The sequence below is a fragment of the Sminthopsis crassicaudata genome, chromosome 2, assembly GCF_048593235.1.
Source record: "Sminthopsis crassicaudata isolate SCR6 chromosome 2, ASM4859323v1, whole genome shotgun sequence".
Lineage (NCBI taxonomy): Eukaryota > Metazoa > Chordata > Mammalia > Dasyuromorphia > Dasyuridae > Sminthopsis > Sminthopsis crassicaudata.
The window spans coordinates 646,750,144-646,761,609 of record NC_133618.1 but is presented as its reverse complement, the minus strand read 5'-3'; the positions used below and the strand labels follow the sequence as shown (position 1 = coordinate 646,761,609).

At 36.6% G+C, this 11,466-nt stretch overlaps 1 protein-coding gene across 2 annotated transcripts; it reads left to right on the top strand.

Moving 5' to 3' along the window:
* The first annotated feature begins 259 nt into the window (after positions 1 to 259).
* Positions 260 to 7,872, top strand: LOC141558858 (pulmonary surfactant-associated protein A-like). 2 transcript variants are annotated; one of them, XM_074296673.1, is made up of 6 exons: positions 261 to 307; positions 672 to 731; positions 2,018 to 2,200; positions 3,881 to 4,000; positions 5,180 to 5,257; positions 6,124 to 7,872. In XM_074296673.1, exons 3-6 carry the CDS (start codon positions 2,032 to 2,034, stop codon positions 6,498 to 6,500), a joined length of 744 nt encoding a protein of 247 aa, XP_074152774.1. In that variant the 5' UTR covers positions 261 to 307; positions 672 to 731; positions 2,018 to 2,031; the 3' UTR covers positions 6,501 to 7,872. The 2 variants fall into 2 exon arrangements, with proteins under 2 accessions (XP_074152773.1, XP_074152774.1); XM_074296672.1 differs by lacking the exon at positions 672 to 731 and having other exon boundaries at positions 260 to 307.
* The last annotated feature ends 3,594 nt before the right edge of the window (positions 7,873 to 11,466 follow it).

Sequence of the window (11,466 nt, the reverse complement as noted above, 5' to 3'; positions counted from 1 at the left end):
TTCTGCAGAAATTTCTAACTCATTCACCTTTAGGACTTTCCCATATTAACCAAGATCCTATTGCCTTTTACCCAGAAGGAAAGCCACAAGTACCTCCTTCAGCTCACTTGAATGTTCAGGAGAAGAAATTAAATATGTAAATAAAAGAGTTTGGTTTTTTTTTCCTACCCCTCTACTTACAATTTCTGGAATCCCTCGTGACCACATTTCTCCTTCATGGATAGGATATAAATATATATATTGCATTACCAGCAGTATAAATGGGACCATCAGCTTCCTCTTCCTGACACTATCCACAAGGAGAGGGGTAAGTATCAGATACTTAAATTCTGAAATGTTTTTGAGTTTCTCTATATCCAGGCCATTTATCCCAAACCCTCTTTACATGGCTATCACAAGGACTAGGGCAAACACAAAGGTGATATTGGGAACCAAGTAATAGTATAAACAGTTATTCTGAGCCCCCTTTAGAAAGCAACAATATGGTGGGATACAAGGGAAACCAGAAAGGTTTCCTTGTACAATAATATCTCCCCACCTGTCTGTTACAATACCTGAAATTTCCACCATTAGATAGCCATTCTTTTAGGCCTACAGAATAATGTCATTCAAAGTCTTCAGGAGAACTAAAATATTGAGCTATTATGAATCATAAAACTAATGCCCCTCAGGACCCTTCCATTGTGCCTGTGGACTGAGAAAAGTTCCCTGCAAAAGAAAAAGCATCCAAGGTAAGTTCTGAATAGCAGATATAGTGGGAAAAACCCACATATTGAACACTGAAGTGAGAATCCCTGGATATCATTCAAGGAATTGACAGGTAAGACAATCAATGGGAAAGGGAGAGAAGTAGGTAGAGATGGACTTGTAGAAATATCATAACAAAGAACAACTTTACATGTATTTTTTTCTTTCCCAACACCTACCAAACTCCCTACAGATATCTTAACCAAAAGTTGAACTCTCCCCATCATTTGCCTATATATTCAGCACTAATAATTAGAAAATTATGGGGATTAGGGAGAAGGATTGGGAACTATCTCAGTGATGAAGTTAGTTTCAAGTTGAAGTTATTGGCTAGGATTCCAAAGTAACTAGCAACTCACTGATTTGGCCAACTTTCTGATAAATGATGACGTACATGGTATTTAATATTTCTTCATCTCTAGGAAATACCAAACCCCTCTTAGATCTAAATTTTGATGATCCTGTATCTCAACTGGGATCCTAAATTTGAATATTATGGTGATTTTGATTCTGTATATTTCCAAATCTTTTATTATTCTTTACTGTCCTCTACTAGAATATGGGAATTTATATCACCGTTTCCTCCTCTGCTGTTTTCAGTTCAAAATGAGGTTGTCTGGACTGTATGAATTATAAGATAGCTGCAGTTCCAAACCCTATTCACCCTTGTGGAAGTAATATTTTCTTTCCCTTGGATATAAAGGCAGCAAAGTACAATGGCCAAAAAATTGGTTTTGAGATCCGAGGACCTGGTTTTTAACCCTGCCTCTGATACTCATTATCTATATGATCTTGGGCAAGTAACAATTTCTTAGGCTTTAGTTTCCTCATCTATAAAATGAGAGAGTTGGGCTAAATGGTTTACAGCACTAAATATATGATCTTAATATTATACTTGAGGAAACCAAGGTCAAAATACATTATATAATGCTCCATACAAATCATAGAGCAAGTTAATAAATGAGCCAAGACCAGAATTCTCCTTACAATCTAGGATTCTATTTACTGCTGCCCAGGGATCAAAGTCCGGCATTTAAATAATATTAAAGAATAATTAGTAAGAAAATCTGTAGAGGAGCTTATTTTCACTTCCCAAATGACCAATCATCTCCAGTCTTCAAGGAATATACAGTCCCTTCATGAAGACAAAATGGTAATAGGGGGCTAAGGGCAAGCTGATGAGCTAGAGTGCAAGTTAAAATTTCAGAAAGGATGACAGCTCATATAATGACCTATTCTGCTAAGCAAATACCTCTGTTGGTCTTTGCAGGTGAACCTGGAACAATGACCCAGTCTTCACTGGTCAGAGCCCTGATACTTCTGGTGCTTTCCCTGGTCACAGTTAGCATGGAATTGTGTTCTATTAGTCCTGGTATCCCAGGAACTCCTGGAGCTCCAGGTCTACCTGGCAGAGATGGCCGGGATGGTGTCAAAGGAGACCCTGGTCCTCCAGGTACCCAAGAAAGCTCACTGTCTTCTACCTGATTGTGTGATGATTATTATTGGAAAAAGAACTAATAATAGAAAGACATTGAGATATAACAACAAAATTAAATCTAGGTGTAAATTCTGACTCTCAGACTTACTATAGGGTAAAAAGATAAGGATTTTCTTTGGTACTACTTTGTTAAGTGACTAGGATAAGTATTTTTATCCTGATAATATAGATGAAGATGTGGAGACTCAGAGCGATTAAATCATAAACATGAATGTAATAGCTGAAAAATACTCAGACCCAAGTTTTCTGACTCCCAATAATATGATGTTCCTTCTTCCACTATTCCTTGTATATGGAATATACTTCTATGGTTGTATGTTGAATATGGTGGATGCTGTAATCACCTGATTTCTTTGAAATTTAGTCTTTTCATCTCTAAAATGAGGATAAAACTCACATCATACAAGGATAAAACCTGTCTCAGAGAATTTGGTAGGAGGAAAGCACTTTGTAAATCTCAAAATACTGAAATAATGTAAATTGCTATTATTATGGGATATGCGGGGACAGGACAGGAGTTCCTTACTATACACACTCTCTGGGACTCCTGACATGAGATATCAGTGAGGGAAGGTTTTGAAATTTGGAGTCAGGGGCCATGGTTTACATCCAATTCTTCCACTTACTACTGGTGTATGATTTTGAGTAGTCAAGACCTTTTTTGGATTTCAATTTCCTCATATATAAAATGAAATGTTTGGACCAGATCCCAGTTTCTTAAATTGTGGTTCAAGATTCCATATGGAGTCTTTATTATCATTAATGTTTGATTTGTATACATAATTTATATACACACAAAAATTTCTCAAGTGAAAAGAAGTCATAGGTGGAAAAAATTTTTAAAGTCTGGATTTGATGACTTCTGAAGTCTCTTTCAGCTCTAAAGTCATTTTACCTTATGATCTGTGGAATAGTTACTCTCAACCTACATAGAGAAAAGTGGAAGGATCCAGAAGCACAGGTGAAGTTAATTGTACAGGACAAGCCTGAATTGGGGCAGATGAGGGAATGGTTGCATTGGCTCTAGAACAAAAAGGTCTTAATCTGTGGTCCATAGACAACCCCACCAAGAGTTCCATTGAGAAATTTCAGGAGGTCTATGAACTTGGATGGGGGAAAAAAATCACATCTTTATTTCATGAAGTCAAATTTAGCATTTCCTTTAATTATGACATTTTAAAAAAGCATTATTCTGAGAAGGATTTCCAGATTGTCAAAGGAATTCACAGCATCAAAATATTAAGAATCCATGTTGTAGAACATTCTTGCCTAAGTATGAAGAAAAATCAATTTAATTTCAACTAAATATGCTAATGACAATACTGTAGCAAGTTATAGGAGGTCATGATCAATATAGACTGGAATAATTAGAGGAAAAAATAAGAAGCTGTGCCAGAACAGAGAATTATGGCAGGTGGGGGAAGTTGTTAAGAATATGTTACGCTCCTGGTATGCTGGGCCTCTCCCTGCAGCGACTAAATAAATGCTTTCTCTTTGTACCTGAAAAAAAAAGAATATTTTACTATATTGTAGAACTTGTCCAAGCTCTGTCTGTCAAGCTGTCTGTCTTCTTGTCATGATTCCTATAGGCTAGGGCTCCTGTCTTCACCCAATATTGTGGTTCTCTCTCTACAGGTCCCATGGGACCCCCTGGAGGCATGCCAGGGCTCCCTGGAAGGGATGGGCTAACTGGGGCACCTGGGAGTGTGGGTGAACGAGGTGAAAAGGGGGAGCCAGGTGCAATGGGACCTCCAGGTGAGTATGGCTATGTGCTGAAACAAGGGGTAGTCCTCCTTCTCTCCCAATGCCAATAAATATCAGGTTCAATTTTCATCCCCTGCTCAAGTGTAAAAAAAGGAGAAATCTAATTTTGAAAGAGAATACTCTCCTCCCACTCTTCTTAAATTCTCTAGTGACACCCAAAGCTATAAGTAGAGTAGAGAATTTAGAAAGTGAGAACTCCAGGGGGCTATTCCCCCTTGTCCTGCATACTCTATCCCAAGTTGACCAAGATTTTATCCTAAGGTGCTTCTCCCATATTTTCTACTTGTCATTGCCCACACTGCCCTAAAAAGGAATTTTAGCCTAAGTAAGGAGGCAAGACACAGAGAAAAATTATATATAATATAAGAATTATTAAAAACATAATAGATATCTGATATTTCACACATGCTATGTTCACTTCTTTTTTCTGTTTTTTATCTTTCCCATGGTTTATCCCTTTTGCTCTGTGTATGTACATATGTATATCCTTTTTATAAAAATAACATTAGACTTAAACAATTGGAAAAATGTTTGTTGTCTGTGGGTAGCTAGAGTCAATATAATAAAAATGATAATTCCACCTCAAAAAAAAAGATATATGACATTTTGCAGGAAGAGACAAACACCAACTATGAGATAGCAATGAAGAAGTGGGGGAGTGATAACTGTGGACTGTGCAGTCAGGGAAGACTTGAGTGAGGATTCGAACTGGGCTGAAGGATGGGGAGGATATGGACAAATAAAGAGGATGGGGAAACATTCCTGGTTGATGGGGCCTGAGTGACTCATTAGAATGCTGCTGTAAGGAAGAAACACTTAATATTATTATAAAAGACAAAATTTGTCCCATGCTATAAATGAATCCCTGACTCAGCAAGGTGTTTACCCAGGTGTGTATTAAAAGACCTTAGAGATAATCTTGCCCTTCCTCCCCTTCTACAGATGAGAAAACTGAGGTCTGAGAGTGTAAATGACTTACCCAAGACAACACTGTAGAAAAGACAGTTTGAATATAAGCTGATTCCTACTTATTTTCCTAAACATACCTGTAGCTGGTGTTTTAGAACAGCAGAATTTGCAGAAGGTGAATGAACACTGAGCAAATGCCTCATGAGCTCAATTAGCTCTAAGCTTTGAGAATAACTCCTAAGAGCATTGTCTTCGTTGCAGGGCTGCCGGCTTATTTAGATGAAGATTTACAGTTTGTACTGAAAGACTTCAGACAGCGCATCCTACAGTCAATGGGAGGTAAGGGGAACAATTCCTATCATAGAGTGGGAAGGACAATTTTGTGGGCCCTGCAATGGGGAATGTGAGGGTGCACTTCATCTCCTCAATCCTTGGGGTCTTAGTGTGGGTTAAGGAATTGGCTAGGAGAGAGGGATTTTTTTTAAAAAATTGGAGTGGAAAAAGAATGGGCAGAAAAGAAGGGAATCAGATAAAAATTAGGGGAATTAAAAAACAGAGGGATAAAAAATTGTGTTTATTCATGGTTTTGGGAGCCTTCCTTTCTTATCTGATTGTAATCTCCAAGATAGAAAAGATGTTGGCAATTTAGGGGTACAGATCACTGACTAGAGTGCAAGAGGGACCTTGAGCTTTAGACTGGCCAAGATTTAAAAGTTGCTGACTAGGATGTAAGTCCAAATAGCTCCTGGTCACAATATGTTCAACCTCCAACTCTTCTTACCACAATCACCCCTTTCTGTTAAAGTTCTGGCTGAGAACCTAGTCCACGAGAAGCTAATGCTTTGCTCAGAGTCCTTGAATTCTCTTCTTTTCTTTTCTCTCTCTTCTCTCTCTGCCTCTGTTTCCCTTTCTGAGTGTGTTTCTGTGTGTCTGTCTCTCTGTCTCTGTTTCTGTCTCTCTCTCTCTCTAATTGTCTCTCTGTCTCTGTCTTTCTGTCTGTCTCTCTCTCTGTGTGTCTCTCTCTCTATGTCTCTTTCTGTCTCTCTCTGTGTCTCTCTGTCTCTCTTTCTCTTCCTCTCTCTCCCTCTCCTCTCTTCTTTCTCTTTCACCCATCTTCTGTTTGTCTTCCTCTTTCTATACATAAATTGAGAATCGAGAGCAAACAAACACACAAAGGACTTGACTTTGTTTCCTTTGCTGTCTAGTTCTCAGCTTGCAAGGCACCCTATTGCAGGTGGGCGAGAAAGTCTTTTCTACAAATGGTCAATCAATGAATTTCGAGGGGATCAATAAAACATGTGCCATGGCAGGTGGCGCTATTGCCACCCCGAGAAATGCGGAGGAGAACTCGGCTATCATGGGCCTTGTGCAGAAGTACAACACATATGCCTACCTAGGCCTGGTGGAAGGGAAGACGCCAGGTAAATTCTTCTATCTCAATGGAAGCCCAGTGAACTACACCAACTGGTACCCGGCGGAACCTGCAGGGAAAGGGAGGGAGCCTTGTGTGGAGGTGTATAAAGACGGCACCTGGAACGATAAGAGCTGTCTACAGTACCGGCTCCTCATCTGTGAGTTCTAAGGAAACTGATGCCCCAGTCCAGAGGGTGAAGGAAGCACGGTTCATTGGTTATGATCTCTCCTCCCACCCTTTGGGCCACCTGTCTGCCTTTTCCAAGAAACTCTTTTTTATGTTTCATTATGTTTCATTCCTTGCTTTCGACCAATTACTTCTCCCCAAATTGTTGGCTGCTGAGTGGTCTCTCCCAAACATAGACAGTGTAGTGTTTCAAAAAGAACAATGGATGAGCTGGAGTCAGAAGATCAATCCAGGCTCTGTTCTGGATTACTCTGTCTTCTAGTAAATCGTTGAATCCTAGTCTTGATGCATCAGTTTTATAAATTGTATGAGAGAGAGGGAGAGACAGACAGAGAGACAGAGAGTCACAGAGAGATTCAGACAGAGACAGAGACACAAAGACAGACAGAGGGAGAGAGAGAGAAAGAGAAAGAGAGAGACAAAGACAGAGACACAGAGGCACAGAGAGACAGAAAGACAAAGACACAGAGAAAGACAAAGACATAGATACAGATAGAGACACAGAGAGACAGACAGAGACACAGATACAGCGACACACAGAGAAATAGACAAAGAAACAGAAAGAGAGAGATAGGAAGAGATAAAATAGATAATATTGGTAGTTACATAGATAATAGATGGATGAATAGATAGACATATATGCAAAAGAAACAGAGATAGAGAAGGAGAAGGGTGGGAGGAGGAGAGGAAGAAGGGAGGGAGAGAGAGAGGAGACAGATGCCTGCATCTGTAATTAATGATCTCACGTCACAGAAAATCCTTCCCCTGCAAAGGAGGTGGAAATTCACTTGTAAGTAACCTAAAGTAAAACTCATTTTTAACTTACAGCCTTAGAGAGTAATCTAAAGGTATTGAGAAGTTCAGTGATTTGTCTACAATCCTTCAACTTTGTTAGAAATAAGATTTAATTGAAAACTGCACTACAAAGCTCTATTCATTCTACCATACTGTCTCTCAGGTGTTATACTGACATCATGTAGTTTTATAAGACCTTTATCTTTCTCAAAGTGTTTTCACATTATGGAATGATATGAGTCTCCTGTGATGCATTGCATTTATTTCCCAATAAGAAGACTGTGTAGAAAAGATGCTAATCAATCTGCAGCCATAAGACAAGATAAAGCCGCCTGTTGGATCTTGTTTCAGGAATACATTTCTCTTGCCATTTTCTTTCATCCACTCAAATCCTACAACTCCTTTATGGTTCAGTTTAATTCCCACCTCTCCAAAGCCCTTCTTGACTCTACAATCTCACATAATCTTCCCTTTCACTGAACTTGTAAAATACATATGGCACTGTACCCCTCAAATTTCTCCTTATTGCTTAGTAATGTTAATAAATGCTTCTAGTGTATATGTCTGGCATCCTTAATTAGATTGTAAGTTCCTTTGTAATCCTCACAGTACCTGGCACTAGGTTAAGCAATCAGAGAACAATCAGTAAAGACATATTCAATGATTGAGTGAAAATTAATTAATCTTCATTTTTATTCCACCGCCTCTGAAAAATTATCCTGGAGCAACTGATCATGATTTCTGATTTCTGTCAGATCTTCTGGAGATCTGAAGTTTACCATATAGAATGCCACCCTAGGCAATTAATTTCCCTGTACATCAGCTTCTTATGTGTAATTGGAAGGATATAAATCCCATTTAGTAAGACAGATCCTTTGAAGATCCAATGCAAAGCTTACCTTCTCCAGGAATTGTTCATCAAGTATCACAGTTCATCAAACATATAAACTCATCAAATTTTTGATATGCTAAAGAATTTAAGGATTATTCCATCCATAGCCTTCATGGAACAAATAAATTAACTGAGGTTCAATGAGATTAATTAATTAGATAGGTAGTGCATAATAGAAGACAGATCATTGAATTTGAAACCAAAAGGCCTAAATTCAAGTCTTAGTTTTACTTTCAATAACTTTCAGAACTCTAAGCACCTCTCTTCACTTTTTTGAAACTCAGTTTCCTCAAATTTTTTTTAAAAACATAGCTAATAAATAATACATGTTCTAAGGCTATCTTAGAGTGCTGTTATAATGATCAAAGCAAAATCAGTGGCCAGCCTGAAAAAAACATCCTCCCTTCAACATACCCCACAAGGATGATTGCATCCTTTGCTTGAATGCTTCTAGTAGGAAGAAAAGAGTCCAAATCTTCCAAAGCAGCCCAAACCACTTTGAGATGGCTCCAAATTGCCCAAATGTTAGGAAGTTTTTTATTTTGTTTTATCAACATAAGGCCTAAAATTGCCTCTCTGCAGCCTATAATCTTCCTATCCTCAGAGACCGAATAGAACAAATCTAATCTCGCTTCCACCTAACACCCATTACATTCCTCTAATTCTTCTCTTCTCTAGACTAAGTGATCCAGATTTTTCATCCAACTGTCATATACCTTGAACTTGAGGCCTTTAAAATGAGCTAAGATTGTGACAGATAGTATAGTGGGCTGAATATAGGCTATCCATGAAAACATCTCTTGGAAAAGATTTTATATATATATATATATATATATATATATATATATATATATATATATACACATACATATAGATTGTGTATATATATATATATATATATATACACATACATATAGATTGTGTATATATATATATATATATATATATATATACACACACACATACATATAGATTGTGTATAGATATATATGTAGATAGATATATATATATCTATACACACACACATACATATAGATTGTGTATAGATATATATAGATAGATATATCTATACACACACACATACATATAGATTGTGTATAGATATGATTGTGTACATATAGATATGGATATAAACATATATAGATACACATATATAATCTACATTGCTATATGCATATAGATATATACATATAATATATACAGATATTGTATATCTATATATCATACATACATATATGTATATGGGATAACTAAGTAGTGCAGTGGACAAAGTACCAGGCCTGGAGTCAGGAAGATTCATCTTCTTAAGCTCAAATATGGACTCCAACACTTACTAAATGTATGCAATTCATTTAACTGTTTTCCTCAGTTTCCTCATCTGTAAAATGAGCTGGAGAAGAAGGCCAACCATTCTAATATCTCTGTCAAGAAAACTACAAATATAGTGATGGACTAGCAAACAACTCAACAACAAAATATAAATTATATTTTATATAATATATATTATAAATTATAGTTATATAATATATATTATAAATTATATTTTATATAATATATATTATAAATTATATAAAAATATAAATATAAATACACATATATGTGTGTGTATGGACAAACAGAGATGTACATACTATATAGATATAGATATGTATACACAACCCCAGTTATCACAATGAGCCAGCTTTGACTTGAGAGAATAACCCTTTATAGTATATGTCAACTGTACTTGTAACTATAAATCTTGATACAACTAGAAGAGAAGAGAAGGGATATTCAAAGTGAGCAAGTCCCCTTCCAGAAAGGGAAAAAGAGACAAATTACAACATGGCATAATAAAAAGAATACTAGACTAAAGTCAGGAGTCTTGGGTCTGCCTCTAATACAATATGGTGGCTTTGGATCAAATCACTTCCTTCTTCCGGGCCTCAGTTTTCCCCTATTTAAAATGATTGGACTAGAGTTCTGCAAACTTTTTAGGACAACTTAAGTGTGAGTTACTATTACTCCCCACAAATTGCTTTCAGTAAGGTAAAATAGAAATCGTGTTTTACTAAAAATCATGAGTCCTTGGCAGAACTGTAACTGGCAGTTTTGACAGTTGAGTTTGCAAAGCTAAAAGGTGCATTCAAAGTCAACTACACAATTTAATTCATAATGTGAAAGTCTTTGTTCAATTAGCAGAGATGACAAAAGATGGGAGCACTTATGTTGAAGGGGCTTCAGGAAGACAGACACATGAATAGATTACCAATCAAGTTGTTAATTGGTCTAACAATTGTAGAGAGCAATTTGAAATTTGTTTTAACAATGATTAAAATAGGCACATCTTTTGGCTCAAAGACCTGCTGTTTCCCAAAAGACATAAGACAGAAATAAAGATCCTATATATGCCAAAAATAGCAACACTGCTTGTAGTTTCAAGGAGCTAGAAACATCATTGGATCTTGATGAGTAAATAAACAAAATTTGCTATAAAAATGTAATGGAATATTACTGAGTTGTAATAAATTATGAATTTGAAGAATATAAAAATAAGAAAAGATAAAAACTATGAAAGTAAACAGAATCAGGAAAAATAGGTATAATCACATTAGTAACATACATGGAGAGAACAACATAATAGGATAAACATCATGTAGCTATAATGACTGAAATTGGACCTCAAGAAAAGACAAGAATATACTTTTCTCCTTTACAGATATGAAGTATGATTAGTGTGGGACATTGACTATAGTGTTGAATTCATGTAATGTGGGCAAGTTATTAAAAACTATTTACCTTTCCCCTTTTTTGTTTTTGCTTTTAGTATAATGAATGAAGGGTGGGAAAGAAAAGGAGGAATTTATTCAGAAGTGAGTGTGCTATAAAAACAAAAGACATCCAAATTTTCAAGTTAAAAAAAATAACAAAAATAAGTTTGGGGATCTTTCTTTTCTGCACCTGTAATTTCAAAGGGAAGTGGTATCCCAGATAAGGAAACTATAAGGGTACAGTACAGTCACTAGTCTATAAATTATAGTCTTGGAAAGGTGCCTAGGGCAATGAGAAAGGAAGTGATTTACCTATAGTCTCATAGTTAGTATAAGTCAAAGTGAAGACCTGAAGGCAAGGCTTTCTTGACTGTGCCACTTCATGTATTATAAAGATTCAATTGAGTTTGAAAATGCATGAGTTAAACTATACTTTGCAGCTTCTAAGTTTCAATGTCCTAGGACAAAGCCACAAACATCCAATCCACTTCTGGTTCTGCCCAGGCTTTGA